This window comes from Chelmon rostratus, chromosome 23, assembly GCF_017976325.1.
Source record: "Chelmon rostratus isolate fCheRos1 chromosome 23, fCheRos1.pri, whole genome shotgun sequence".
Classification (NCBI taxonomy): domain Eukaryota; kingdom Metazoa; phylum Chordata; class Actinopteri; order Chaetodontiformes; family Chaetodontidae; genus Chelmon; species Chelmon rostratus.
In genome coordinates this window covers 6,872,939-6,900,770 of record NC_055680.1, presented here as the reverse complement: position 1 = coordinate 6,900,770, position 27,832 = coordinate 6,872,939, and the positions used below count along the sequence as shown (strand labels likewise).

At 42.0% G+C, this 27,832-nt stretch overlaps 4 protein-coding genes and 2 non-coding genes across 8 annotated transcripts; 4 read left to right on the top strand and 2 right to left on the bottom strand.

The window, feature by feature from the left end:
* Window positions 1-1,493: 1,493 nt before the first annotated feature.
* Window positions 1,494-8,367, bottom strand: zdhhc21 (zinc finger DHHC-type palmitoyltransferase 21). Of its 2 annotated transcripts, XM_041965149.1 has the most exons (9): window positions 8,275-8,367; window positions 7,384-7,562; window positions 7,127-7,225; window positions 6,635-6,746; window positions 6,126-6,264; window positions 5,697-5,813; window positions 4,975-5,018; window positions 4,361-4,530; window positions 1,494-4,198 (listed from the first exon to the last, which is right to left on the bottom strand). In XM_041965149.1, exons 1-8 carry the CDS (start codon window positions 8,313-8,315, stop codon window positions 4,398-4,400), a joined length of 864 nt encoding a protein of 287 aa, XP_041821083.1. In that variant the 5' UTR covers window positions 8,316-8,367; the 3' UTR covers window positions 1,494-4,198; window positions 4,361-4,397. The 2 variants fall into 2 exon arrangements, with proteins under 2 accessions (XP_041821083.1, XP_041821082.1); XM_041965148.1 differs by lacking the exon at window positions 1,494-4,198 and having other exon boundaries at window positions 4,219-4,530.
* A 1,174-nt stretch (window positions 8,368-9,541) lies between these two features.
* plaa (phospholipase A2-activating protein) lies at window positions 9,542-15,432 on the top strand. Its single transcript, XM_041965012.1, has 14 exons — window positions 9,542-9,779; window positions 10,210-10,403; window positions 10,526-10,626; window positions 10,839-10,959; window positions 11,299-11,466; window positions 11,612-11,747; window positions 11,940-12,109; window positions 12,272-12,423; window positions 12,506-12,725; window positions 12,887-12,952; window positions 13,036-13,107; window positions 13,266-13,373; window positions 14,069-14,239; window positions 14,343-15,432. The coding sequence occupies exons 1-14, from the start codon at window positions 9,631-9,633 to the stop codon at window positions 14,909-14,911; spliced, it is 2,397 nt and encodes a 798-aa protein (XP_041820946.1). The 5' UTR covers window positions 9,542-9,630; the 3' UTR covers window positions 14,912-15,432.
* Window positions 15,031-19,243, bottom strand: LOC121626477. Of its 2 annotated transcripts, XM_041965014.1 has the most exons (8): window positions 19,130-19,243; window positions 18,975-19,028; window positions 18,680-18,883; window positions 18,507-18,596; window positions 17,408-17,676; window positions 16,746-17,005; window positions 16,557-16,636; window positions 15,031-15,905 (listed from the first exon to the last, which is right to left on the bottom strand). In XM_041965014.1, exons 1-5 carry the CDS (start codon window positions 19,147-19,149, stop codon window positions 17,499-17,501), a joined length of 546 nt encoding a protein of 181 aa, XP_041820948.1. In that variant the 5' UTR covers window positions 19,150-19,243; the 3' UTR covers window positions 15,031-15,905; window positions 16,557-16,636; window positions 16,746-17,005; window positions 17,408-17,498. The 2 variants fall into 2 exon arrangements, with proteins under 2 accessions (XP_041820948.1, XP_041820947.1); XM_041965013.1 differs by having other exon boundaries at window positions 18,507-18,883.
* Window positions 19,244-20,788: 1,545 nt separating this feature from the next.
* snx15 (sorting nexin 15) lies at window positions 20,789-27,288 on the top strand. The gene is made up of 7 exons (XM_041965338.1): window positions 20,789-20,984; window positions 22,012-22,168; window positions 22,781-22,896; window positions 23,086-23,365; window positions 23,487-23,636; window positions 24,873-25,070; window positions 26,594-27,288. Exons 1-7 carry the CDS (start codon window positions 20,886-20,888, stop codon window positions 26,731-26,733), a joined length of 1,140 nt encoding a protein of 379 aa, XP_041821272.1. The 5' UTR covers window positions 20,789-20,885; the 3' UTR covers window positions 26,734-27,288.
* Window positions 24,247-24,328, top strand: trnal-aag. Its single transcript has one exon. It is a non-coding gene; the product is annotated as a tRNA-Leu (tRNA).
* trnal-aag lies at window positions 25,597-25,678 on the top strand. The gene has a single exon. It is a non-coding gene; the product is annotated as a tRNA-Leu (tRNA).
* Window positions 27,289-27,832: the final 544 nt, after the last annotated feature.

Genomic DNA, 27,832 nt, shown 5'->3' with positions numbered 1-27,832 from the left:
TTCACTCCAGGCTCACTAAAGCACACTGCTGTGTTTGTTTTAATATAGTTTATTACAAAGACTGGTTTGGATATCGGTTCTAAAGACAACAACAGAAGTAGAATTTAATCCAGGGCATGATTTTTGATTTTGAACTTCAAAGGTAGTGTAAAGCCCCTCCATCAAGATCAAACATCACCCAGAATAAGAGAGGTGGCATAAAACATTAGTGAACTGAGGACAGATATGTTTTGTAATATTAAACCATGATGGTGTATTTTTGGTATGCTTTAAGTGTGGCCCAGGGAATTAACAGGGTCCCTGAATAAAATCACTGATAGTGTAATTTAACACTCTTCTTCAAGAAGAAGGAGAAGGTTAAATTAATTGTGTGTTGTTTTTTTTTTTAACTCTCTCCACTATTATGTGTTATTATTTTAGTGGCCTCTGACACAAAAACACAAGAGCTTTGGCATTGTTAACATATTAGCATTTAACCATATTAGTTTATCAATATGCCTTAGATTACAAATGATCAATTTCTTGATAAAACTGTGACGTGACATAAAAAAACAGTCTTGATCCTCATCTTCCTGACCTTGCCTGGACTGTGGACAAATCAAGGTTTAATCAGGGTAATACAATGTGTGCGTGAGTGTGTGTGTTTAATGCATGTTTAAAACAGGTAACCATTCCAGACAACACACACAGCCCACGTTCACGGATGATGCACACATTACGCACGCCTCGCTGAGACTTAAGAAGTGTCCAGGACAATGACCATTTGGCTGCAGACAGCTGAGCTGCTGCTCGGCTCTTGTTGTGACACACAGGCAGTAACTGGACTGAGAGAAAGAAGCAGCATGAAGCAGTCAGGCAGTTTGATCCTGCAGAGGCTGTTTCAGTCCTGCAAAACTGGCTGAAAATTAGAATAAAATGCTACTGTCTTCTTATTTAAAGTATCATAAAAGAGCATCTATGCCCATTTAGACGTGTGACGGATACGAGCTGACAAAATGAGGAAACCATGTCGAAACACTTATTTCCTTGAAGAAAAAGCATAGAAAATGTCTGTAGACTTGCACTGGCTTTAGCTACTGTGACTAGAGTAAACAGTGATGCTCCACTAGTATCCATGGCAGCAAATGCAGGTAATTGACAATACCTGCATTGGTGTACTTTTTTCATAAAAGTTAGTTTAAGATCGGTTGCTGGTGCTGTGTGTGTTTTCAGATAAGCTTGCTAGCTAGTTGCACACTTGTTATTCCAAACAGACTGGAGGAAGAACTTTTACATTTGTTCATAATAACAGTAATGTAATGTACAATGTAATGTAAATGTAATTTATTGATATTAGAATTCTGACTTGTCTGCTAACATTTGATAACATCAATACAAAAGGCTGCTCCCAAGATGGTCTCATAGTCAAGATATCCATTTAATAAATACTGTTACTACTGTAACTACTGCTAAACAAGTTGAAAAAGGAGAAAAGAATCAGCTCAAACTTATCCAGAATCTAATTTATTAGATTATGAATACCTTCATGATATTTTCTATAATCACATTTAATACAGATCAACTGATAATTGTTCATAGGCTTTGAAGGCATAAAGAAATGGATATTTATGGTGTATTCATGTTATTCACAAAACATAACTGTTCCACTGTTTGAGGTCTGAATAAACAGTAAAGCTTGAAAAAAAAAAAAAAACAGGAAATGAACAATGTGAACAAAACTGCACAGATCCAAACTGAGAGCCCTGGGGGACACCAGATGACGGCTTGCACCTCTCGTCTCTGGCAGCTCTTGATTCAAATCAAATGAGCTCCAGCCCTTCTGTTATTCTGTTCCAAACAATATGAGGTGTTGAAGATGACATGTTGACATATTCTGTAAAACTATACACAGCAGCTACAGCAGTCTATCGTGGCTGAGATTACTGAAGTATTGACAAATGTTTAAAGGTTTGTGAGTAGTGAAAGTCATCCAAACAGTTTATATGCATCACAATACATAGCAGATTTTCTGTTGTTTCAATAAGAATGGCTTTACGGATATACAATGCTTATTGCTTTCAAAAATCATTTGTAGAAAAAAAAAGTGAACATAATCTTTCAGTATCCCCTTCTTCAATACTAATCACACACAGTTGCCAAACCCATTATCCCACCACCAACAAAACAAAACAGAAATATATATAATACTTATTCACACAAACATCCAAGAACCTGAATCTTGAGTTATAAAAACCACTGAGCAAATTTATCACACACACTCATGCAAATGCCAACAACAGGATTTAAGATATGAATAAAACAATAAAAAGGATACACATCAAACACAACTTCAAGTTGAGACTTTCTTTCAAGAGTACCACCGATGCAGTAAAACAGTGTGTGCTAATGTGAAAATCAGTGCATAAAACTGAACCGCTACCTTCAGAAATTTGGTGAAACATGCATCTACTGAATGCTTGCTGACTATTGCAACATTTCCCCTGGTCTTTGGCTTTTATGGAGACCAACACGATGGTGACATACTGTGAGAGTAAAGAGAAGACCTTGAAAGGCACTTAAAACTACTTGGATATTAATATGGTATTCCCACACATAGCAAGCTTTGTTAACTTACAGGTTTAGTTATGGGATTGCCAAGTGTTACAGACAATGACAACCACCCTATGCTAGTATTATTATTATGCACTGAATCATCTTATCCTTAAGTATCCTGTTAAGGACTTCAATAAAATTGCTAAACAGTACCATAGTGTTACAGCAAAACCACCATAAATAGTCAATGTTGTGTCAAGTGTTAACTAGCTGTACGCCACCACACGCAGACCAGTCTGCTAGTTTTTGTATAAAGATGTGCATTTATAAAGCCACTTGGTCAAAACTAATGTATAACAGCTGTAGCACTAAATTAATGAAATTATATTGGGGTGATAAAATGAAAGACCAGTGCATTGTAAGTGCTATGGCTGACAGAGCAGCCTTAAGCCACCCAGACTGATGAAAAGAATGGTTAAATGTTTTGGGAAACATGCTTGTTTGGCTTCTTGCCGAGAGTTAGACGAGAAGACTGATACCACACTCACTTCCTGCTGTACGGTAAATATAAAATTGCAGTCAGCGGCCGGTTAGCCTAGCTTAGCATAAAGACTGGATAGAAAAGGAAGCAGCTAGCCTTGCTCTGTCCAAAAGTAACAAATCCAACTACCAACAACTCATTAACATGTTATACCTTGACCGTTTAATCTGTACAAAAACTGAAGCATAAAAAAGACAGGCTGATGTTTATGTCTTTATGCTAAGCTAAGATACCCACCTGCTGGCATTAGCTTCATATTTAACGTACAGATACGAAAGTGGTATGAATCTTCTTGTCTAACTTCTTGTCTTGTGTTTTCTAAAATGTCTAAATAATCTTTGAAAATATACAGCAAGATTTTGGATGATAGTATGCGACACTCAGACCCCTTCAAAAGGGATTTCACAACAGGTCATGATGTGTGGAATGTTTGTTACACTCAGAGAAGCTACCTGATTATACAGCAGGTTTGACTAAGACATCTACAGCCTAACACTGATCATATAAACTTGTTTCTATTTTGGAGATTGCCATGGCATGGTTAAGTATTAACTGTCCGCTTTTTATTACACATCTCCATGTCCGGCTGATCATTTGTTATAAAAGTCAACCAGATCAGTAGTCAATGGACTTTGTTCTGCGACAATGCTTCATAAAACATCACTTCATAGATAGAATGTTCATAGAACAATACAAGAAAACATTCATGAATCATCAAATGATCACCAGTTGCAGAGGTGCAGTTGACAGATGCCAGATCCCTTCACTATTCACAAAAAACAAACAAAAAAGCTGCTCATGCATGACAAATAAAAAGCACACAGTTCAAAGAAACAAGGCACAAACTTTATACAAAAAGTTGCCTTTCTAAAAGACAAACTGGAGTTACCCTTGTTCTGTCTGTGGTTGATTAAAGGTCAGTAGTGAAGGCTCTTTATGAAAGTAACCTGAGAGGGGTCTCTTTCGCCAGCTGCTTTCAAGCGAAGACTTCCGTCCTTCTGATGCAATTAGCCATTAAAAGTGGTTTCCAAATGCTGAAAGTAGCAGTCACAGTGAGTAAAAAAGCAACATTTTTCCCGTCACTCCCTTAGGTGTTTCTTGACCCTGTTGACTGCAAGTCTGGGTCTTGTAGAGAAAGGCAAAAAAAAAAAAAGAAAAAAAAAAAGCTTAGAGTATCCACTGACAAACCAAGACTGCTGCCCAGCTCTCATAGCACAAAAGAGGATGGTGAAGGCGAGCAGATGGATTCTTAAGTGTGTATACAGTGTTTCATCATGGCAGCCCTACCATCTGTGCAGGTCTGAGGTACGGCGGTGCTGCCGGCCTACACGTGGGTGCGGAAGTGGTAGCTGGCCTGGAGCGGCTGCCTGCTTCGGAACGGGATGAACCACAGGAGTTTCCAGCGAGTGCCACAAACCTCAGCTAGCGCCCACTGCCAAGATCTCTTGGAGCCAAATCTGAAAGGGAGGAAAAAAGGAAGCAATTATTCATGTTAAAATGTGTATTATTGGACCACTTAGAAAGAAATAGTGCAACATACTGGAAGGTGTCCTTATTCACTTATTTGCCGAGCTGAAATACTACTTTTGTGTCTCAATAAGAAGCTGGAGCCAGCAGCGAGTTAGCTTAGCTTAGCATAAAGACTGGAAACAGAGGGAAACAGCTAGCCCTGCGTTGTCCAGAGGTAACAAAATCTATCTACAAGCATCTCAAGAGCTCACCACTGGCACATTATATTCTCATACAGATTCTCCACACATTTACGACAAAACTCCAGGAGGTCACCGCTGTTCCATTAATATTATCTAAACTCGCAGTAGAAAGGAAATTAGCTTGTTTCCCATAATGTCAGGGTACAGACTATTTCTGGCATGAGGGCAGACAGAGTTGAACAGACTCACATTTCATTTGAGAACTGAGCCATTTTCTCGATGGTGGTTGTATCCTGTGAGAGGGGAAGGGAAAAAGACGACGCAAAATGAGTGGATCACTTCAGAAATAAGCCCCATCGTGATGATCTGGGACCTTGATTTCAGTAACAAATGCTCAGCCAAAAACATTAGGCTCATTAATCTGTTTCTTTGGATTGTAAGTTATCTATTGGCTCCGTCCATAGAAAACTTTTCTCTAAATACCAGCTTGCTGTTTCCCACCACTAAGATTAGACATTTCGAGCGTTACAGCTCTGCCAAAATTCTTGATGAAAGCTTGTAAATTACTTTGGCTTGTAATAAAAATGCTTTCATTATGTCATCACAGATATTGAGAAAGCACACACATACACACACACACAAAAAGCCTGACCCCAGACTTTGTCTCTAGTTTCTTTTCTATTGATCACTGCATTGCTGGCGTTGACGGATTTATTTTTGTGCACTATGTCATGTCGCTCTGTCTGAAGCTTTGTGTGCTGAACTTGCTTTCAATAGGACAAACAAGCTAATTGATAGTGGGAATAAGTCCCATCGTGCTTATTTCACAGATCCTACAAAGTGACATTTAACAGTTACATTGTCTTGGATATATGTGCTGAACTCGGCTAAGAGAAGAATAATCTCACTATGATAATTGCAGCAGTAAATGTCATTTGAAACAAGTTTTACAGTCATCAATCAGTACTCACAGAGAGGACGCCAGTCATCTGAGTGTAAAATAAGCTACTCATGCCACCAAACATGACCAAACCCATGAGTGCCGAGACTCGCAGAAGAGCCAGTTCATGGCGTGTTGTAAACTTCTCCTGGAAGAAGGAAACACAACAGCAACCCTTTAATGTAAAATCCTCTTATTTAATCATCTTAGAGCTCTATGTGATGACTTTTACACAGAAAATAAGTATCAATGTTGTACCTGAAGCTTACATGACATCACAAAGCATTTAGTACAGTTACTGTGCCAAATTATACTACAGCATTTTTGAGATAACTAAATAAATACAGCAAATACTTGTACTCGAAACACATGCATGTCTGAAATATAGTCTGTAAGCTCTATAAAAAGCATTTCTCTGTCAATTGAAGATATTATTTACTTATATTCCTGTAGGACATACCTGGTCAAGTCCTGTCAGTGGCTGGAAGTAATAGTATTGGCAGAAGTCCAGCACCAGGGTGAACAAACTGAGGACCTGAGTGTAGAAACAGAGCTGCAGGAAGAGCCAGTGGTTGTCTTCTCCCACACAGTTATTGATCCTGGAAGGAAATAAATAGGATTTCAGATCGTACATAATTTTTCTTTGTATCAGTATTGGACAGATAGTAGAAATAAATAAATAAATGAATAGAATGCAAGTCAACATCAGTCTGTGTGTGGCTCTGGAAAATGTCTCTTCAGTAATATTACATGATAAGCGATACTGCATTCTGTACTGTACTGAACCTCTGCCATTTCATACAAGCATCATGTCAGCTGTCTAAACTCAGATGTTGGGCGGTTTGAATGCTGCATTTTCTAATTTTTCGATCCATTTTCTAATTTTTCAACATCGTTTCCAAAGCTATATAAGTATGTTTCATACATAAGATAAGACCCTCCTAAGTGTGTGCGCGTGTGCATTCTTACCAAGGACAGTGGTGGTCCATTCTGCGTACACAATGGCCACAACGACTGCAGTGGTGCGACCTTTTAGGTCTCATTAAGTTGCACTTATTGCACAACTCCCAGTGCTCTCGCTCTGTGATATAAAAACAATCAGAAGTTTATCATTGGTTACCTGTAATGTTGGTAGGGGAAGATGCCATAGTGACACAGTAATAAACATATTCAAACCTATTTACTCTGGTCTAAAGGCAGGATGAGAAGTGCAAGCTGATGCCAGTTTCACATGACCGCAGTGCTATTCCTTACTGTGATAAATGTGCTGCAATAATGCAGCATGAGGAACAAAACTGGTAGAAAATGAATTTGCAATAATAATTGACTGTGTTCAGTAAAAAGATTCAAGGATAAACAGCTACACATACACATTCTGACACATTGGATCAATGATAGATGACAGAGTTCAGCTTTAGAAGAAGTGGTAAAGAAGTGAGGAAGGCTTTTCTGTGTCCATACCTGAGTGAGGTATGTGGGGGTCCACAGGAAGACGGCCGGGATCCGCCGTGGAAGCTCTGATTAGGGCCGCTATGCAGAGTGCTGATGCTATGTAATAACCTGGAGGAAGACACAGCGTTTAATTCTGCTTAAAGTGTGTGAGCCATCCACTGGGGCCTGGCCAGATATCCCACTGACTTATTTTCAGCGGTAGCTTCCTGAACAATTCTCTCATGCATCAACAAAGAAATCGCTACAGTGGAAACAAGGATACTCACAAACAACTATGGCCCAAGGGATGTGTCCTTCATGGTAGTGAGGAAGCAGAACGAGCTTGGGGATAAATAAAGTGTTGTAGAGCCAGATCCCAAACACCACGCTGATGCACAGCCAGCCCATGGGGTCCACCACAAAGTGCAGTCGAAGCTTCATGGCTGCTGGGACTCCAGGGGGAAACCTACAGTGCAGCAAGCAAGCACACACAGATACAAATCTCCACTTTGTCTTAGGAAGTAGATTTCTAGATTACAAACAGGCACTGGCTGACTAAAGTGCTCTCCTCTCTCACATGTTTAATACACCTGACATACATGTTGTACTATGGTTGTTCTGTTATTTCTTCTGTAAACCTATACCATCAAGCAGCAGCATCACACAGGTTTGCAGTTATTTAAAACTACCAGTTTTAAATAATTATCTCTCACAATCACGAAAGACAGCAAAATGGTAGAATGAGAGTTCATTATCTGACATGTACTGAGGAGGACATACTGAGTCACGTTTTCTAAAACTGGTAAAGAGATAAGACCTCAAAACAGGCCTAACTACTATGCTATAAAGCAGGTGTCTGTAAACCAGCCAAGACCCACCTTACACAGATGGTTAACGTTAGCATCATGCTACTCTAACACAGTCTAAATGATCATAAACAGCCCTCAAATGACCCTACTTGTCTACACTCAAACCATTTGCACAACCTGGCTTGCACCATCATTCATACTCATGTTAACACTGCCAGCCGCGATGGGCTTGGCTCGCGAGCCTCATTGGGTTAGCTAACAGCAGCGGGCTAACGCTATTTAATCCACAAGCGTTCATATACAAAATAGATAATTCAACTTGTTTAGCGTCTGTCTCGTCTTTCCACCCAACAAAGAAAAGATACATACTTTTTATTATCTGCGGTCCTATTCGGCGGACGTATCGGCATAGAGCCACTTCCTCATCCGAGCCTCTGTGGGCTGGACAGGAGCGCTGCGCTGTCACCTGCGAGTGAGAAAAACTAAACACACTTCCGGCTTCCTCGTCATTAAAAATAAAACTCTTCCCGACTATTCTAGTGACACATTTTCAACAATGAGAAGAAGCAACATGAGAGCTGCCATTTGGTGCAACTATTTCAGTTATTGCGTTATTTGATTTGAAGATGTTTGAACTGATTTGAAAATCAGTAGCAAGCATGGTAATCTGTCAAGCAACCACTTTTGAAACGAATTCGGCCACAATTCACTACATTCAGCTTCTCAAATGTGAAAAAAATGTTGTTTTTTTCCATTTTTTCTTGTGTTTTTTTTTCCGCATGATTGCAATATTCTGATAAACTATATAGCTATAGGTCAGTTGAATAGTTACAGTTGGTACGTATGCAGTACCAAAGAAGCACTCTCACATAACTATGTGACATCAATATACATTTTCGATAAGATTTACCTTGCCAGTGTACATCATATATTTATATGCATTCTTCTGGCTCCACTCTTACAGCTCTTAATGCAGCCTATCATTCTCCCCTTTTAGATTCATAAATGGGGATGCCTTTAAAACAAATCAATGTTTACTGTATGAGATATGAGGTTGGTGGTCGGTGGTATTCAGAGGATAACTGCACAGCATTCTGCTTATCTATAAAACGCGTCTTGGCCAACTGCCTAAGTATCTCTCGTGTATTTCAACTTTTACTCAAAGTTTTTTTTTTCTATCTATCTAGAATTTCTATAATAATTGGTTGACAGGCTAATCATCTTAAGGTTCACGTGTAAGCGAGGTGCTGGTGATTCTTCCAGATATTTAACACTTCGGGTGGGAGCTGATGAATGCTGGGACTCTGATTTTACCTTTTCCACTGGGAAAGTTTAGCTTTTATTTGAACGACAACATTGCAGTTTCCTGTCAAATGTGTTGGTTGCTTGCGACAGCCTCGGCTGCGGTCTGCAGGGACGCGCTTGGAGCGCATCGGAAAGCTGTCTGCTGCCGCCTTCCGGTGAAGCATGAATAATACATGAGGAGGCAATCTGTTTCAGCCACTCCTGACATTAAAAAAAAATGTGAATATACTTTCTCAATGGCAATGCGCTAAACTTAGCACCACACATATTTAACTGCATTTTAATTATACGATATTAATTTTAATGGTGAGGTCAGTGACGTAAACCAACTTCCGCTAACGTTAGCGACCGGTGTTTGTTGACAGCAACACCGCTTAGCATAACACCACCGTGGTAGTTTCGTTGTGTTTTCGGGGCAAAATGGCATCATCGAACTCATACAAACTCAGGTGCTCCATCCCGGGCCACGAAATGGACGTCAGGGGACTCGCATCTGCTGTTTTTCCAGAGGGAGCTTTCGTGTCTGTGTCCAGAGACCGAACCGGAAGAGTCTGGGTACCTAACTCAAGGTAGCTAGCATTAGCCTGCTACTGACTAAATAATTGTGATGATTGGCTACGATTTATTTCAACTTATAAGTAACTCTGTGGCCAGGAAAGTTTCCCAGGCCAGGAAGAGTAGCAAACCAACTCACAACCCCTACTGAAGCCATTTACTAGTAATAAATTCGTGTTAACGTTGGTAGCTAACTTAGCCAGTAAGCGCATTGCTAACGTTTACTCAAATTAGCTTTGTCATTCATTCAACTGCAACTCGTGGTGTACATGGCGTGGATGTCCGAGTACTTGCTAAAGTTCTCCAGCTTTTGAGTGGTATTATATAATTTGTCTGTCAGGTAAATTTACCGACCCTTGTTGCAATTATCAGCCACACAATTGTCAACCACTTGTTCCCTGTTCACTTAAGATGTCTTTGCTCTCTTTCCCCTCCTCTTGACAGCCCAGACAAAGGCTTCACAGAGATGCATTGTATGTCTGGCCACTCAAATTTTGTATCCTGTGTATGCATCATTGCACCCAGTGAAACATATCCTCGAGGACTTATTGCCACAGGTGGGAATGATAATAACATTTGTGTTTTCACAATGGACCGACCTCAGCCCCTGTACACTCTCCAGGGTCACAAAAATACAGGTGAGGTTTGCTTTACTGTCCACTCTCAGGATAATTACCTTCTACTAACAAGCATCTAATTTGTTCTGCTGTTTTTTGACGTTATATCTAGCATCTCTGGTTCTACCATTCAATCTCCACAGTTTGCACTCTCTCTTCTGGGAAGTTTGGGACACTTTTGAGCGGCTCCTGGGACACCACAGCCAAAGTCTGGCTCAATGAAAAGTGCATGATGACCTTACAGGTAAATTTAAATGTCTGTGATGGTACGTGTTACACTCATCTGCTCTTAGGAAGGGTTTCTTTAGGAGGTGGTTAGTCAAAATTTTCCTCCACCATCGCTGACTGCGGCCTACATTTGCAGTATGCCTTGACATTGATTTGTCCAACTGTAACAAGCAAAACCATGAGTGGGCGGTATGACAGAGCAAAATCTCTTGTTAACTTAAACCATAGGGCCACTCTGCAGCAGTGTGGGCTGTGATCATCTTACCTGAACAAGGTCTTATGCTGTCTGGATCAGCGGATAAGACCATCAAGCTTTGGAAAGCTGGTCGATGTGAGAAGACGTTTACTGGTGAGAGTTTGCAAAAACATAAGTGAATACTTACCATCTATGCCATTCAACTGAGCTGATGTAGCTTAACGTCTGTTTGCATATCTGGTTATTGTGAGAAGTTAACCTTCAGTCCTCTTTAACTTTATAGCTAGTTTTAACAAAACTAACTGAGTAGGCCGAAAATCAACAGTTATGTCTGATCAAAAATTTTAAATACTAAATGCTATCATCTTTGGTGGTAACTAATCACTACGCTGGCTAATCATACTATCTAATGATAATAAAAAATACTTGTCTGGAGTTCGTTTAAAATCCCTGATTGCAACACAACCTGTGTTTTTAATTCTTCTGTTTTAGGTCACGAGGACTGTGTGAGGGGACTAGCAGTGATCAGCGACACACAGTTCTTCTCCTGCAGCAATGACACAAGTATTAGACGGTGGCTGGTGACAGGCGAATGTGTACAAGTCTACTACAGCCACACCAACTACATCTACAGCATGGCTGTCTTCCCCAATAGCGAAGGTTTATTTTTTTTTATTTACATTAATATTTAAAGGTGTATGGAAGAGTGGTGCTCGGTCATTAACTGAAGCAACATCCATTTGTTTTCCTGTTGTAAGATGGTAGCTGGTTCACCCTGACCTCAGGCAGATGCTTTTCCCCTCAGATTTTATAAGCACAGGAGAGGACAGGACCTTGAGGATATGGAGGCAGGGAGAGTGCTCTCAGACCATCCGCCTGCCTGCCCAGTCTGTGTGGTGCAGCTGTATTCTACCAAATGGTGATATAGCCGTTGGAGCCAGGTAACATGGTTGTATTTGGCATGTTGATGTGTGGTCAGTACATAAATGATTCCCCTGATAATGTCTCACCATAGATATTCAAGCTACTGTTTCTGACATCACTCTTGTGTTCACACAACATATGATGGTAATTTTTAGATGAACAGACCGAGGAAGTAGTTTTGTGGCTAACCCAGATGCTGGCTCCCACAGTGATGGCATTATCCGCATATTTACGGAGGCTGAGGACCGTATGGCAAGTGCACAGGACCTGCAGGCCTTTGAGGATGAACTCTCCAAAGCCACCATAGACCCCAAGACAGGCGATCTTGGGGATATCAAAATGGAGGACCTTCCTGGAAGGGAACACCTTAATGAGCCTGGTAAGAAGATGGAATGACATTTATTTTATCACACTGTATGTACAATCACTGTATATTGTGTTTCTTCCACATCCAAGATTGCACAATTCATTCTGATGAGAATTTATGAAGTGCCAACGCAGTTTCTGCATCAAGATGGTTTTGTTCGCATATTCCCTCCAGGGAATCGTGACGGACAGACGCGGCTGATTAAAGATGGACAGAAGGTGGAGGCATATCAGTGGAGTGTCAGCGATGGCCGCTGGATGAAAATTGGAGATGTGGTAGGAGGCTCAAACCAGCAGACCTCCAAGAGTGTGATGTATGAAGGAAAGGTAGGACCATAAGCTCGTTGACAGGACAAGCTATGCACATACACACGGGGACACTCGTTAATGAGTCCTGATCTCCCCTCAGGAATACGACTACGTCTTCACCATTGATGTGAATGAGGGAGGGCCGTCCATGAAGCTGCCTTACAATGTGTCAGAGGACCCCTGGCTGACAGCACACAACTTTTTGCAGAAGAATGACCTCAGCCCCATGTTCCTCGACCAGGTTGCCAATTTTATAATCGAGAACACTAAAGGACATGTGGTGGGACCAGCCCAGCCTGCTGGTGGTGACCCATTCACCGGTGAGGCCAAAAGATGGACACTTGAGCTTGTTTTCCCTGCTTTTCACAAACAGCCAATGTTGTGTGCTTGTGTACATGTTTTATATATTTGTCACAATTTTTAGAGGTTATTAGGCCAAACATATATGTTCCTGAAGGTGTTTTGTCTCTTCATCTGACAGGAGGAGCTCGGTATATCCCCGGGGCTTCTGATGATAGGCCAGGCTTTGGAGCTGATCCTTTCACAGGTACGGTGTGTTTACTTCAAGATGTTCAAAAGTCTCAGCTTCACCGCAGATGTTCTTTCCACAGCTGTTTTTCCTCCTCACAGGCTCCGGTCGTTACATCCCAGGGTCGGGTCCAAACCCAGGCGCTCCAGTAGGTGTGGCAGATCCCTTCACAGGTGAGTTACTGAGCATTCATTATGTGACGCCTGTGCAGTGGGAGACACACGTACACATTTCTCCTGTATGTTAAGGGTGCAAGGCAGTTGTTTTTTGTTTTTAATCCTTTAATACTGACTGCAACACTGATGGGATTATACTCTTCACTACTCTGCAGGAGGAGGTGCCTACTCCTCAGCTGCCCTCAGACAGACAGCAACCAACATCTACTTCCCCAAGACTGATGGTGTGACCTTCGAGCAGGCCAATAACCAGCAGATCATTGGTGAGCATTTCAAGTACTCGCAGACCGACATGTGCTGACATGCAGGCAAAGCTACCAAATGGCCCACCAGCCCTGTCTGTAGCTCTCTCCACGTCTGTTAGGCCACCACACATATACGGATATTTTGCGAAACCAACATGTTCCTCAGTGTTTGGGCCTCTCGTTCACATGCAAACAGCGTTTGGCTTGCTGGAGCATTTGGAATGGTTTTGTAAAATGATGGTTGTGGGGGTTTTTTCAGCAGCGGGGAAAATATCCATTTTAAAAATATCCACAAACGTGTTGTCAAGGCCTTCACCTTCAGGCCCTGATGAGGTGAAAACAGCTGCGATCAACCACTCAGTTCTCCTATTTTCATCAATGGGTAGTGTCAGTAAAAACCACACCACACATTGTTGAAGCAGAGGAACTTTTTCAGTGTCTTAAAAATAAGATAAGACTTAATTAGTTTCACAATGGAGAAATTCACTAAACTCATAATGAATTCTATCTAAATATGTTTTTGTCTTTGATGTTATTTGTTAAGTCATGAATATTTCATGTCATAGAAAAATACTTAAGATTTGATGCCACATTTTCAGAGGTTTTAAAAGTTTCCCATTATTTCTTGCCCTGAAGATATTGTACCAAAATTGCGTTTTCCCCGCTTCGTTAAAGTTTCCTTGCTGTGTCGGGGTTTGTTCTTTCCTTATCAGCCAAGCTGAAGGAGCTGAACGGAGGTGCCCCTCAGGAGCACAAGCTGTCTGAAGAAATCCTGGAAAGCCTTGAGAGGCTGCTGGTGTCTGTCTGTGAGCCCAATGCCTCCAAGCCTCCCCCAACCATCCAGGAGATCACCCTGCTGTGGAAGGCCTCTCACTGGCCTGAAGGTACAGCATTACTGTGCAGTTTATGATATTTTTTTCTTACCATAACAGAAAAATCAACATCAGCTAACTAACAAACTCCCCTTTCCTTCCTCTTGGCCTCCAGACATTGTGTTTCCTGTCCTGGACATTATGAGGCTGGCGGTGCGCCACCCACTGGTTAACGAGAGCCTCTGTGGAGAGGCCGAGGGAGTCCAGCTGTGCAACCACCTGCTGAGCCTGATGAGGCCAGAGGGGCGTCCTGCCAACCAGATGCTGGCGCTGCGGACTCTGTGTAACTGCTTTAGTGGCAGGCACGGCCGAGCCCTCCTCATGGCCCAGCGTGAAACGGTGCTATCACGAGCAGCAGACCTGGCCACCGTCTGCAATAAGAACATCCACATTGCCCTCGCGACCGTGGTGCTTAACTACGCCGGCTGCCTGCACAGCCAACCCGATCTGGAGGCCAAGGCCCAGTGCCTGTCCGTGGCCAGCAGAGCCCTGGAGACGGTGCAAGACAAGGAGGCTGTGTTTAGGCTGCTGGTGGCCTTGGGAACCACTGTGGCCTCAGACCAGACAGCCCAGGACCTGGCTCGCTCCCTGGGGGTCAACTCCCAGATTTCTAAGTACTCATCAGTGTCAGATCCACCGAAGGTCGGCGAGTGTTGCCAGCTGGTTTTAAAAGAACTACAGTGATGTGAATGATTAGAAAAAAGGAGCACTTGTTTCTTATTATTAACTCTGTTCTGCTGTGGTGGAGACTTAAATAATTGTATGTTCTGCAATAAAAAAGGACAAATGAAATTGCTGCCTGTGCTCAGCCTGTGTTTTTATTACTGTAACACCTTTCCAAAGCCCTGTGGCCAGTTTGTTGGGTAAATGTAGGTCAAATGCATGTAATAACGAATTATAAATGAGCATGAAATATTAACAATACACTGTGAAAGTTAAATATGTCCAGCCTTCAACATGTTTTATGTTATTTCCTGCTGCCATGCCACACTTTACCTGGGGGAACAAATACCTGTAGTTTATAATAATATCAAGTGAAATACAAATTGTAACTGGGGGAAAAACAACGGTGATGTGAGGGCGCTGTAATTGCTGAATGTCCGGACAGTTCAGTAAGCTTGGTAACCAGTGAATATTAAAATGAGCCTGACGCCTGGAATATTCTCCATGTCTTTGTGGGATACTGGAAAACCAGTTTGTCTTGTCCAACATCTAATAAAATGAGTCACCTTTGTGTCTGCATGAGGTTGGGTGTTACAGGGTGCTCACACATGCTTGCTGGTGTCAAGCATACATGGTAGGACAGATTTAACATATAAAGCAAAGAAAAGCTAAAGCTGCAATGAAAGCACAGTTTAAAGGTGCATTGTGGGAGCGTAGGACAAGTCTTTAACTCTTCGGTTCCTCGTCAACCTTGAGACACCAACACTGGATCACAACATTAATTCATGTCTCCTGCCAGTCTGATCATCACTTCTGATTAATCATTCACTCTTAAATGTCCCCACAGCTGCTGCCACTGGTTGAACCCAAACACTGTGCAGAGGTGAGAAGGGGAGCAGAGAATCCTGCTGCTAGCATACAGCTGGTCCAACACCAAGACTTGTGCAGCGCCTCCCTGTGGTAACACATGGTAACTGCAGGGGATCTTGGGCCACAGTTGCAGCATGCAGGCCCACTGCAGAGAGGAGAAAACCAGGAAGACAGGTTGGATCATTAACATAACTCAATTTAAAGTCTCATCGAGTTCTGAGAGAACATTTAAATCTGAACATCAGACCAAACTCTTCTGTTAAAATATCTGTGAATGGAGCTTCGTGGCAGACCACAGCTGCAGTTCAGTGACTTTACCATTGAGATTTCTCAAAGAATGTAGTTTGATTTTGTTCTGTCTTTACTTTCCCTCTGCGGGTGATGTGTTTGATATGTTGATGCACTTTGGCTGATGTTGAAGCTCTGCATTGGTCCAGGCACCTTCAGCAGGTGGTGCTGACTGATGGAGCTGTTAGTAAAGCTGAAGATATTTGAGGAGATTTTTGTTGCTGATACCATAAACTCACTGACACCTGTCACAACTGAACTGCGTCCCCGTTCCCTCACTACAGCTGAGGAAGAGGCCAGCAGAAAGACAACACTGTCCTCTTGTGGTGAAAAGACTTGACGTTCATCTGGCTCCATCAGTCGACCTCAGGCCTTCCATGAAGCTCAACATGAACACTGTTTGTGAGGATGTCTGTCACGTGGAGGCCACGACGAGGTAGGAAAGAAAGGAAGTGTGTGTGCAGCTGGAGGGAAGTCAGAGACTTCAGGTCTTAACTGTGAGCTGTACCTGAGCAGCTGGATGTTGATGGTACATTTCAGAACAACATCAAGCCTGGTGGGGACGGACGCGTCTGAGAGCTGGACAGTCTGAGAGGGAAGGACCGGACAGAACAGAGGTTAGTCTCAGAATATCTTTGCATCACTTTAACTTTAACAGTCAACTCCACAGAACACCTCAGAATATACTTTAACACACCAGTTCAATTTTGAATCTCTTGGCAGGCTCAGACTCAGGAGCAGCCGGTCTCTTCCTGCTGTGTGAGTCGGCACTGGGAGGTGGACTCTCACTGCGTAGGGGATCTGTAGAGGACTCTTCACAAGTGGTGCCTCTTGTCCCTGGAGCTGTGTCCTGAGTGATGTTAAACTTCTTTGGTGAAAAGGCTGCAGTTGTTGTGGCTGTTGAAAACGTGGAGGGTGAGCTGGAGCAGATGAGGCCGTTGTCACAGATACTGATTCCTGTCCAGAACAAGGAAAACGTTACTGTACTGGATCAATTTCAGCAGTTTGATTATTGCGAAACATTTTGATTTCCATCTGACCAGCAGCACTTGGCGAGTTATGAGATGACTGATATGTGATGAATTTGAAGCTACAACCAGCAGCCGGTTAGCTTAGCTTAGCACGAAGACTTGAAACTAGAGAAACAATCGGCCAGCCGGGCTCTGTCTGAAGGTAATCAGGACAAAAATGTTTAATCCGTAGAGACACAGAAGTGTAACAATGTCATTTTACTGACAATATTTCTGCCAATAGATCCCCCTAAATCACACACACTGGATATTTAACACATTAGAATAACATCAGAAACATTTAAACTAATCTATTTTCTCATCAACAGAGTGTGGAATGGTTGCGTACCTCGTCGGCTCTGCGCCTCTTAGCGGGCGTCACGGACTCAGACCAGCCTTTTGTCTTTGCGGCTGGTCAGCCTGTGCTGACAGCTGCTGCGTCAGAAGCTCCTGCAGCCGCAGAGCGTTGGTGCCTCGCTGTGGGCTTCAGTGTTGGCCTGAAAACGCTTCTCTGCTCTCTGTTGGGAATCTGCCAGCTGTGAGTTTCCCTCCTGACGCATTCTGCAGATACGATCACCCCCTCCTGATAGACCTTGGAGAGCTTTGCCAGGCCATAGACTGCGACAGCACAAAATAAAAGCATGATTTATTATGTCACACAACGCTTTACCATTTCTACTGACTCTAAAACAGAAATAGAGCACATACTGGTGTCAGTGAAGGACACAAGCTCGAAGGCCAGTTCATTCTCAAAGTTTTGAGACTCCTGCATATGAGGCACCAGTCAGATGATCCATGCTGTGCTCATTCCCTCACAGAACATGTGTTCTGAACATACAGAGCAAGGTCAAATAGCCGTTTTCTAATGGAAACAAGGCATTAACGGGACACACTCATGATCAAGTAAGGTGACTCTGACTACAGTGGATCTCAGTGTCAAGTGACTTTTAGTAAAACCAATTCAGTGTGTGTCTTATTTCATTTCACAAGGACCCCAGACTCTGCATCAAGTGTCTCTTTAGAAACCTTTGTGAGACAGACAGAGCTGCACCACTAAGTAAACCTGTGCACTGTTTATTTCTGCAAAATAGTGACTGGGTTTTGGTTGTCTGGTGGCAAATGTAGACAAGACAAAATATCCACGGCAACATGAGACACTGAAATACATGAGCCATGGGAAAGAAAAAAGAACAATGGTGGCGTCTGAAATCACTCTTTCACTGTTGCCTTCATATTGAACACTCAGTACCTCACAATGAATATTGAACTGAGACAGAAGTCATCATTTTGCACCAGTGACAGTTGTCGTGTTCACTTAACTGTAGTTTACATCTGTTAAAAGTCCTGAGTTGTGTGATTTTTTGCTAAAAGTAGCATACAGTCTGCAGTCTTCCACAATCTCTTGAGCTATTCTCTTGAGCTTCACTGGTTGTGTGTGTTGCGCTCACGTTTGGCCCACAGCTTGATGGCTCTCAGAGTCAGCCTGAAGGTGTGGATGTGAGGCACCAGATGGAGGATCTCCACTGTAACTCTGTAGCCTACAAAAAACAGAAGAACACACAGGTTAACATAGAAAGTCACAGCAAAAAGGGTGGAGCACAGATACACAGAGCTGTCATACATCACAGAAACATCCCTGACGAGTGCAGCTGTCAGGTACTGATGCTGCAGGATTTGTGAGCAGCTGGGTTCTTTCATGTGATGCTTATCATCCAGACTGCTGATGCAGCGCTCATCGAGGTGCTCCAAAAACTCATCACTGAGGAGATCCGTGTTGGCATGAATGCTCCACCGGCATGAATGGTTCAGCATACACGAAATCAACCTGGAAAATAACAAAAAACAGGATTAAGACACAAACAAGTCTTTAACTGAGTCAGACTGCAGCCAGCAGAGTTTTTCTCCGGCTAACTTACCTCAATCCCATCAAAGGAGAGTCTGATGGCCGGGACGAGCGCCTCCTGAACGGCCTAAAGATGACAAGACGGTCAGTCACTTTAACTGGAGAGAAAATATGAGCATATTACACCAATTTTAGCTTCACTTCACTGGCTCCCTATCCATGTCACACCTTGCATGGTCATCAGTCATTTATGTGACTCGACTCGGCTTCTTTCTAAGAACTTCACTAACAGACTCACAGTGTCTGGACACATGAACTTTGTCTATACTATTTGCTTTAAAGCAGGCATCTCAAACCGGTTCCATAAAGGGCCGCGTGGCTGCAGGTTTTCATTCCAACCCAGGAGGAGCACATCAGGCCGACCAATCAACATCAAGGGATCACTTAGTTATCAGCTGAAGACTGAGATCAGCTGATTAATTGATTCCAGCCAGGTGTGCACCTCCTTGGTTGGAATGAAAACTTGCAGCCACGCGGCCCTTTATGGAACCGGTTTGAGATGCCTGCTTTAAAGGGTCTGAAAACCCATTTTCCTGGTCAGCTTTTTTCAATCAGTGACTATTGTCTTCCAGAGTTGGAGCAGATTTGTTTCTGTCACATTAGACATTTCTGTATTCATTTAGTTCTATTTAGCGTGTGGGGCTCAGTTGGGAAAAGGTGAGGTCACGAATGTCCCAAATCAGGATCCAACAATACTTTCATCAAAACCTGATGAGTTTGCAGGTAGTGTCAGTAAAATCCAATTAAACCACACAGCGTTGAAGCAGAGAAAGTTTTCACCGTGTGTTAAACTCTTAATAAATGATATCTCCAAATGTTTTTGTCTAGATGTTGCTTATTTATTTATGAATACTTAATATTATAGAAAAATGCTTCACACTTAAATTTTCAGGTGTTTTCAAAGTAAACATTTCGATTTAATTGTGTGTAAAATATCAACAATACACTGTGTAAAGTTAAATCTGTCAAGCCTTCATCATGTTTTATATTATTTCCTTACAGCCACACTAAACTTTATGTTGAGTAACTCAGTATAGTATATTACTACAGGACAAGTGAATGCAAATTGTAACAGGGAAAAAGCTACACTAGTGACATGTGGATATTGTGATTGCTCAAATTAAGTGCCATCTAACTGACTGATTAAAATGTAAAACTATGATTCCCTCAACCTCGGAATATACTTTAACAGACCAGTTCAATTTTGAAACTATGAACCTCAAAAAAACATGCTGACGGACGACATTTCTGATCTACTGCAGTTTCCCTGCTGTTTGCTTCCCACTCTCCATCCCAATGCTGAGACTCGGTGTTGACAGTGTTTGAACTTAAAATAGAGAACAAGAAAAAATGTACAAACCTTATGTTATTTTAAAGATATCAGTGTCAGTGATATATTCCAGTAGGAACTTCGATAGGTTGGAGAATTTGACCGAGTGTGGTTAAAATGGGTATAGTTTTATGTGCACATAAGAGTTAAGTTGTCATGTCAAACTGTATTTTATATTATTGTGCTCTTGTACAGTGTTGACTGCAGCAGGAATTTCTAAACCCATTTTGTCATATTTCTCATTAGTGCACTACTATTATGAGTAGCTAATTAGGTTAAAAAGTAGTGTTCCTATATGTTTTTAAGACATCAGACAACAGATAAAACTTATAAATATATATAAATACATAACTAATACTACCTGTAAGAATGAAGATAAGAATAAAAACAGAAACGTTTTAAAACTGGACAAAACGAAATAACGCGACGTCCAACTTGGCGCATCTACATTACGTGATCACGCATTTTCACGTCACCATCCAGGAAGTGAGCGGAGAGGAGGGAAGCAGGAACACAACAGAGAGCGAGTCGCTTTGACAGCTGAGATCTGTGCAGCTGAAACACGCCGTTCTTCAGTTGTTAGCGAGAACCGAAATGTCACGAAAACCCAAAGATGAATATTACCGTTTCTTTACCGTTTCCGAGCCACGCACACACGAGAAGGGGCACACCGAGTACAAAGTGTCGGCAAGGGTTGGTTGACGCTCGTTATCTCTCTACAGCAGCAATTGAAACCTCTGTTGTTATGATGATAAATAGCTCTCTGTTAAGCTAATTAACGCATTGTTTGCCTTTTGTTAACATTACTTTTCTTAAATGCGTTACACGTGTATTGTTTCGTAGTCTATGTTGCGCCATTGTAAGTTATTTCTCGGTGAGTTACATCAATCAAAAGTAACCAAGTGACTTTGTGTTGCTATTCGTTGCTAACACAATGAAGTCACATCAGCACGAGTCGTCGGAAACAAAGCCCCTGCAGCTAGCTCGATACATACACAATAGGCCTTTAATGTGAGACAGTGGTGCACAGTGAGCATTCAAGCGAGGCAGACTGAACTTGTGATTCAGTTCATGAGCTCCAGCTCCCCCATGACCACACTAATACCCCGTGGTCTGGACAGGCATGCATGCAAAATCAAAGCGGATCTTAGCCTTGTAGACTTAAAGCTGCATCGCCTTTTTATATGTACATTTATTATGTCTCAGACATCTTAGATTCTCGTTGTCTCATTCACTTGCATGGTTTTCTTTTTATATATATTGTACGAGCGTTGTGAAAGGGGGCCTGAGAGCAAGAATTTCATTGCCAACAGCTGCTTCAATGTGATTGTTGTGCACATAACAAATAAAAAACTTGGTTTGTTTGGCTTGTTTGAAACATCGTCTGGAGATGAATCAATTGTACAAAGAGCTGCTCTTACCCATTAATATCCTGTTAATATGCAACCCTGATACCAAAACAAGTTGGGATTATGTGTGAAGCATAAATAAAATCAGAATGCAATAATTTGTCAATTAATTCATAATAATTATTAATGTAGTAGCTTCCTTTATACAGTCATGTGTTTCACAAAGTGGTGAACCTCCGTCCTTGCTTGTGAACGACTGAGCCTTTCCAGGATGCCTCTTTCGTCATGACACTATCACCTGTTACCACTGAACACAATATTAAACATCTTATTAATTAAATAATCTTCCCTTTCTTCTCTGTGGTTTGTAGTTTGTGTCCAAGCGTCATCCGGAAGATGTGAAGGAGGTGGTCGTGTGGAGGAGGTTCTCAGAGCTGAAGAAGCTCCATGGGGAGTTGGCCTACACACACAAGAACCTGTTCAGACGACAGGAGGAGTTTCCACCGTTCCCCCGCGCACAAGTCTTTGGTATAATGGGCAAAGATTGTGATACACTGCAGATACAACCAATTCCAGCATGGTCACCAAGTGCTAAGATCTGACTGAGTTGTTTGTTGTGCTGCGGGGGCTGGTTGAATAATGGTGGTAATTCAACTCAACCGTTGTTTTGCAGGCTGTGTTTTGTAGCTTGTTTTTTATGCAGTTAGCCAGTTGATTTTCTTTCAGTCATTTCTGGTGAGGAACTACTTGATCCAGTTTGCTTGTTTTGAGGATTTTGTCATGACTCTTGCAATCTTTCCTCTCAGCCTATTGCATTATTTTTAGTGCTTTAGTGGTCACAGATTTACAACTGTAAAGGCTGCAACCCAGTTGAGTCATATACCAGTGGACAGTCACCATTTATACAGTGAGTTTCATGGGTGGCTTGGTGCATTGGCTGAATGCACAAAGGCAAACTGCTTTGGAAAAGCCTCACTAATAATGACCTAATGGGATATTTGTTTAACAACAAACTACAGCCTGAATATAACTGTTGACAGACCTAAAAGTCTCCCCAAAAACAAATGCAATGTCATTTCCTAGCATCATATTCTGATTGGTCATTTATACTGGTTATTATATTGTCTGTCTCTGTTTCAGGAAGGTTTGATGAGGCTGTGATTGAAGAGAGGAGGAAGGCTACAGAGGCCATGCTTCTATTCACCACCAGGATACCTGCACTCTACAATAGCCCACAGCTCAAGGACTTCTTCAGAGTAAGAGACACTCACATGTACACTTACATACAGAAAGTGACACAGAAAAACATCTGCCAGACCACGAGTCATATTGTTACTGGACTCCCTTTTTATTTTCCTACCACCCACAACACCTCTTTCCATCCAACCTCTTTCCATCCCGCTACTGTACCACTGCTTCCTCTCTTTCTTCCTCCCTCCTCTCAGGGTGGTGAGGTCACAAGGCCTCTGGATCCCACCCCTCTGTCCTCTGCCGGGCCTCTGCCTCCCCCGCTCATCCCCCTTCCCAAGCGGAGGGCCTCGGACTGTGAACCCGCAGAGGAGGAGGAGGGGAGGGAGGCTCCCACCTTACCGCAAGACCTGGGGAACAACGTGGGCTTAGAGGTGGGGGAACCGGAGGTGGCGGCTGAGGCTTACAGCGAGATGGGAGGCTCTCCAAGAGAAGAAGAACAAGAGGAGCTTAGTGATACAGAGCTGGATGATGGAGGTACAATGGTGTTGAAATCTGCCAGAATTTACACTCTGTGCATTTCTTTTTTCATATTAATCTTGTTTTTACTTTTGGTCCATGTTTCCACTTTCTGTCCTGCCCCCTGACCCACCCCCAGCCAGAAACCACCAATCACAAGAGTCCCAGGAAGAGTTTGATTCCCTCTTTGACTCGGTGGCAGAGGAACAAGTCCCATCCCCAAAGGAGGAAGTTCCCCCTCCACTGTCTGATAATGACTTGGCTGTGTTTGATCCCTGCTATAAACAAGGTGAAAATAAATGTGAATGTATACGTGTAAAACAATACCACTGTCTTAATCTAATTTCAGCCTTTCAGTCATTCATCATTTCATCTAACAGTTGTGTCTTGTTCAGATTCTGTTAAATTTCTTTTTTATTCCATGTAATATTTTCCCACGTTGACCATTTGTTTACGTGCAAATGGATAAATGTGATGTGCAAATGTGAAATTAACAATGTTGAGGCTTCCTGATTGGTTCTTGTGCTGATCTGGTCCCAGTATGTGAAAACAGGTCTTTATAGACTGAGTGGCTTTATTTATGTTGAGCATGTAATATATAATTTGCTCCAAACTGATATCTTTTCCCGGGGCTTGGTTTATGATTGTGTTATGTGGTAAATAATAGGGGTTTAAAATAGAAGAAAAATACGTGAAAGAATTGTCCAAAACAAGAGAACTTGCTGAGTGGACCAAACTAGGTTGATTTTGGTCAAATAAGCAATGATCTATATTAATGTTAGTGACTGGGAGGTGTTTTGTAGTTATTATCATATAATAAGTACCCCATCCAGTCAATCTTTATTATAGTAATGGTGACGTCACGTGAGCGATTGGCACATAATAAGAGTATAAGTCAAGGTAGCGTGGCCGAGCGGTCTAAGGCGCTGGATTAAGGCTCCAGTCTCTCCGGGGGCGTGGGTTCGAATCCCACCGTTGCCAAGGATGTTTTTTCAGTTGTGCTTTCTAAAGACCCTACACTGTTGAAAAATGTATATGCTGTTATTAAAGCAGTCACCTCTGGTACCCCTATTCACGGCAGAAAATTGATATCTTTGAAAGAGCTACAGAAGATGATACACAGTCTTGGGGTAGGATGGCTAGCTAGTGTAAGAGCGTCAATTAATTCTCACATGTGCTTTCTGAAGAGCAGCACCTGAAATAGTAGAAACTTTTTAAAATGTACTTATTATTAATGTTGCTAAAAAATACGAGAAACTGTGACAAGACTGATTATATTTTCTTAAACCCAGGATGATGTCTTTAAATTGTTTGCTTTGTTGGCTAAAACATTTCTGTCAACTATCATATTAGACAAAGAACATTATGTCTGAGCAGTTGAAAGCACACAGTTTTTCCTTAAAAAAATCACTATCCAGTGATCTTGTAGATGGTGATAGTTTGATAAGCCATAGTTTTTGGAGTATCACAAATGTGAAATCAAATGTAATCGTACTAAATGTACAATTGACTCTCTTTATTTCAGATGAATCCAATTCTGCCAGTGATCACTCTGAATTGTTGGCTCTGCTGCCAACCAATCTGGATGGCGGGGACACGGGTTACTTGAATCAGGCTGCCACTGAGCTAACAGCTGCGATGGAGAGGGAGAAGGACGGAGAATTTAGTTGTGCCATTCGTGGATACAGGGCGGCGGTGGATATACTGATCACTGGAGTTCAGGGTGAGAGGGTGCATGAAGGGACTGAGGAAGATGGGTTGGCAGTAAGGGGGGGGGGGCATGTTATTTACAATCTTGCATGTCTGAGTTGACTGAGTCTAACGTACCCAGTAAATTCAATACACAAGTTTACCTGAATGCACTCTGTTATGTCCATTTCTGCATGAAGCATGAGCTTTGTTGCTATCGTGAGAGGCCATGCGCTCTGGAGCAAAAATTGCTTATTGTGCGGCCATGCTCAATGTGCAAATAAGCCAGTGTATCAGCACAAATGTCATTTGTGCTGATACACTGGCTTATTTGCATTTGACTAGAATATCTTGTTTAACTTGATTACTGTGCACTACATATTCTGTTGTGCTGTTAACATGCTGCAACACTGATAGATGCATTATCCACAGCCGATACACACACATGCATATACAGGTAAATGGACATGCACAGCAGAGCATGTTTACTGTGTCAGTATCACTAATGGCTAACTTATTAGGTCAGCCTCCTCTAGCCTTCTCAGCAATAGATTATTATGGGTAGCGTGGCCGAGCGGTCTAAGGCGCTGGATTAAGGCTCCAGTCTCTTCGGGGGCGTGGGTTCGAATCCCACCGCTGCCAAGGACTTTTGTGGCGTGATTTACGGGAAGAAGTGCCTTTGGAGACTACTCTAAGTTTGTATCAATGGAAATATAAATGCTGATGTTGCTTCCAGCTACTGATTTGTGTGAGAAGACACATGGTACTGCTATATTTTAAAGCACCTTAGATTCTTGAGGACATTTTGCTTCTGAAATAAACACTTTGCAAGTCCTATGAAGTGAGAAATTAGGCATTTTTGAAAGGACTGTGGAGGATAGTTGTAGAGAGGTAGCATTGCCAAGAAGTCTCAGACACTGGACTATGGCTCCAGTCTCTTTTGGGGTTATGGTTCCTCCTGAAGCAGGACGGGGTAGCAGTAAAATATTTCACCTATGAATTCGGACTCTTGAGAAGCTAACAGTGGAATAGAAACCATATTTGAACCTGAACAATGAGGCTTTTGAGGGCCGTCTTTTGTTTCAATTGTGTATTTCAGAGATGTGTATATGTCTGAGAAGAAAGACACATAGGTTATGAGTATGTATGTAGTATGTGGTATTGATCACCGAAAGACAGAAACATAAAGAATTATATGAAACCGAATAACTAAGAATCATCAGATTAACTTATTTCATCAGAATAAATTAATTTCTTCAGCAAGGAAGCTCTCCTGCACCTTTTGATGTGCTGTGGATTCGAATCCCATTCTTGCTAAGGAAGTTTTTCACCTCTAACGTGCTTCCTGAAGAGGACAGACTTGTAATCATAAAAAGAGGAGCTTACTATAGATTTAGTTCCTCAGTTTGTTGAGCTGTGCTCTGAAGGGCTTGTTGTTTGTTGTCAAGTCACATTTTGTAGGTAATACTTTTATTACAGCAATATCTGAAGTTATTGAACCCACCATGATGCTCTTCCTCTTCCTCTTCCTGTCTACGTGTCCGTCTGTCTCTCCAGGAGATCCAGATCCGGTACGCAGGGACTCTGTGATGAGAAGGACTGCCCAGTATCTGAAGCACGCAGAGATGCTGGTTGACCGGCACTCCTCGCCCACACACTCTCACACACCTACACACACACATACACAGGACCCTTAGATGCAAACACTCGTTGTACATGTTTATAGTTCTTTACACTGTTCACACATGATGACAGATCAAAGACAAAGACGCTCAGGGTTGTGATGTGCACACTTTCTCTCTGGATAAAGATACTCATGTGCATGCCTGCACAAATGCACAGTTATGATACAGTACAGCACATATACAGACCATGGGAATACATACTCCTTTGGGCCACAACATTCAGAAATACAAGCTCGTTTAGGTGCAAAGCTACTACCCCAGCACACACACATGGAAGCACACTCCTGAGGTACACACTACACTGCAGACTGTTCCTTTAGCTGCCTTTGTTTAGTAAAAATCTGTGATTTACATAATGAGAATATCTGGAAACTGAACATAAAACATAAACTACATGGATAAGTAATCCCTCATCTCTCTCATTCTCAAACTCTCTCCCAATTTCTGTCTCTTGTTTAATTTTTACCTTCCTTTTACAATGTTTTCCTGTTAAATACAGTAATGAATATGGATATCAGTGATTTGCATTTTGCACAAAGAATGTTTTTGTTAATAAATATGATTTTAATTTAAGTCAGCAAGATATCTTTTTTCATGGTTTGAGGTTTAGAGGGAGTGTGTAATTCTTTATTCTTTATTTGGATCCCTGTGAGCCTCCACGAAGGTCGCCAGTCTTCCTGCAACTTTTGGGTACTTCAGTAGATCTAACGACGTTAATCAAAGTCAAAATCACGTACTTAACATGTACAATAAATGCACAGGATTTATGGTCACATGCATATAGTGCAGGAATTACAGGAACATGTCTTTTTAAAAGGGGCTAGAAACGTCTAATTTGTGGTGTTTGGTGGCCATCAGCTGCAAAAGCAACAGTTTTTAAAAATATATATTCAGCAAATTATGATTATTAGTAATGATGACCACTAATGTAGGCAGTAGTGCTTCTAAATGAGTAGTGATGTTAGTCCAGTACACAATCTGCTCAACAGAATCCAAGTTTCTGTAAGTTTTTCATGGTTTGCAGTAGCCAGGCAGGACCTCTGAGAGGCGCTGTTAGCTATTAGATCATATTAATTCCACATGTTCCACTGCAGACACTCCTCATTCCCTG

What these genes read in the sequence shown, in the direction of transcription:
- LOC121626477 (XM_041965013.1), bottom strand. Translation starts at nt 19,149, where the DNA reads ATGACTGATGACCATGCAAG. An exon ending in ATGACTGATGACCATGCAAG is followed by an intron (nt 19,029 to 19,129) that starts GTGTGACATGGA and finishes TGTCATCTTTAG; the next exon opens with GCCGTTCAGGAGGCGCTCGT. An exon ending in TCTCCTTTGATGGGATTGAG is followed by an intron (nt 18,884 to 18,974) that starts GTAAGTTAGCCG and finishes GTTATTTTCCAG; the next exon opens with GTTGATTTCGTGTATGCTGA.
- snx15 (XM_041965338.1), top strand. Translation starts at nt 20,886, where the DNA reads ATGTCACGAAAACCCAAAGATGAATATTACCGTTTCTTTACCGTTTCC. An exon ending in AGTACAAAGTGTCGGCAAGG is followed by an intron (nt 20,985 to 22,011) that starts GTTGGTTGACGC and finishes TGTGGTTTGTAG; the next exon opens with TTTGTGTCCAAGCGTCATCC. An exon ending in AGCTCAAGGACTTCTTCAGA is followed by an intron (nt 22,897 to 23,085) that starts GTAAGAGACACT and finishes CCCTCCTCTCAG; the next exon opens with GGTGGTGAGGTCACAAGGCC.
- plaa (XM_041965012.1), top strand. Translation starts at nt 9,631, where the DNA reads ATGGCATCATCGAACTCATACAAACTCAGGTGCTCCATCCCGGGCCAC. An exon ending in TGTGGCAGATCCCTTCACAG is followed by an intron (nt 13,108 to 13,265) that starts GTGAGTTACTGA and finishes ACTACTCTGCAG; the next exon opens with GAGGAGGTGCCTACTCCTCA. An exon ending in CAATAACCAGCAGATCATTG is followed by an intron (nt 13,374 to 14,068) that starts GTGAGCATTTCA and finishes TTTCCTTATCAG; the next exon opens with CCAAGCTGAAGGAGCTGAAC.
- zdhhc21 (XM_041965149.1), bottom strand. Translation starts at nt 8,315, where the DNA reads ATGCCGATACGTCCGCCGAATAGGACCGCAGATAATAAAAA. An exon ending in CCCCCACATACCTCACTCAG is followed by an intron (nt 6,747 to 7,126) that starts GTATGGACACAG and finishes TTTATATCACAG; the next exon opens with AGCGAGAGCACTGGGAGTTG. An exon ending in ATGGACCACCACTGTCCTTG is followed by an intron (nt 6,265 to 6,634) that starts GTAAGAATGCAC and finishes ATTTCCTTCCAG; the next exon opens with GATCAATAACTGTGTGGGAG.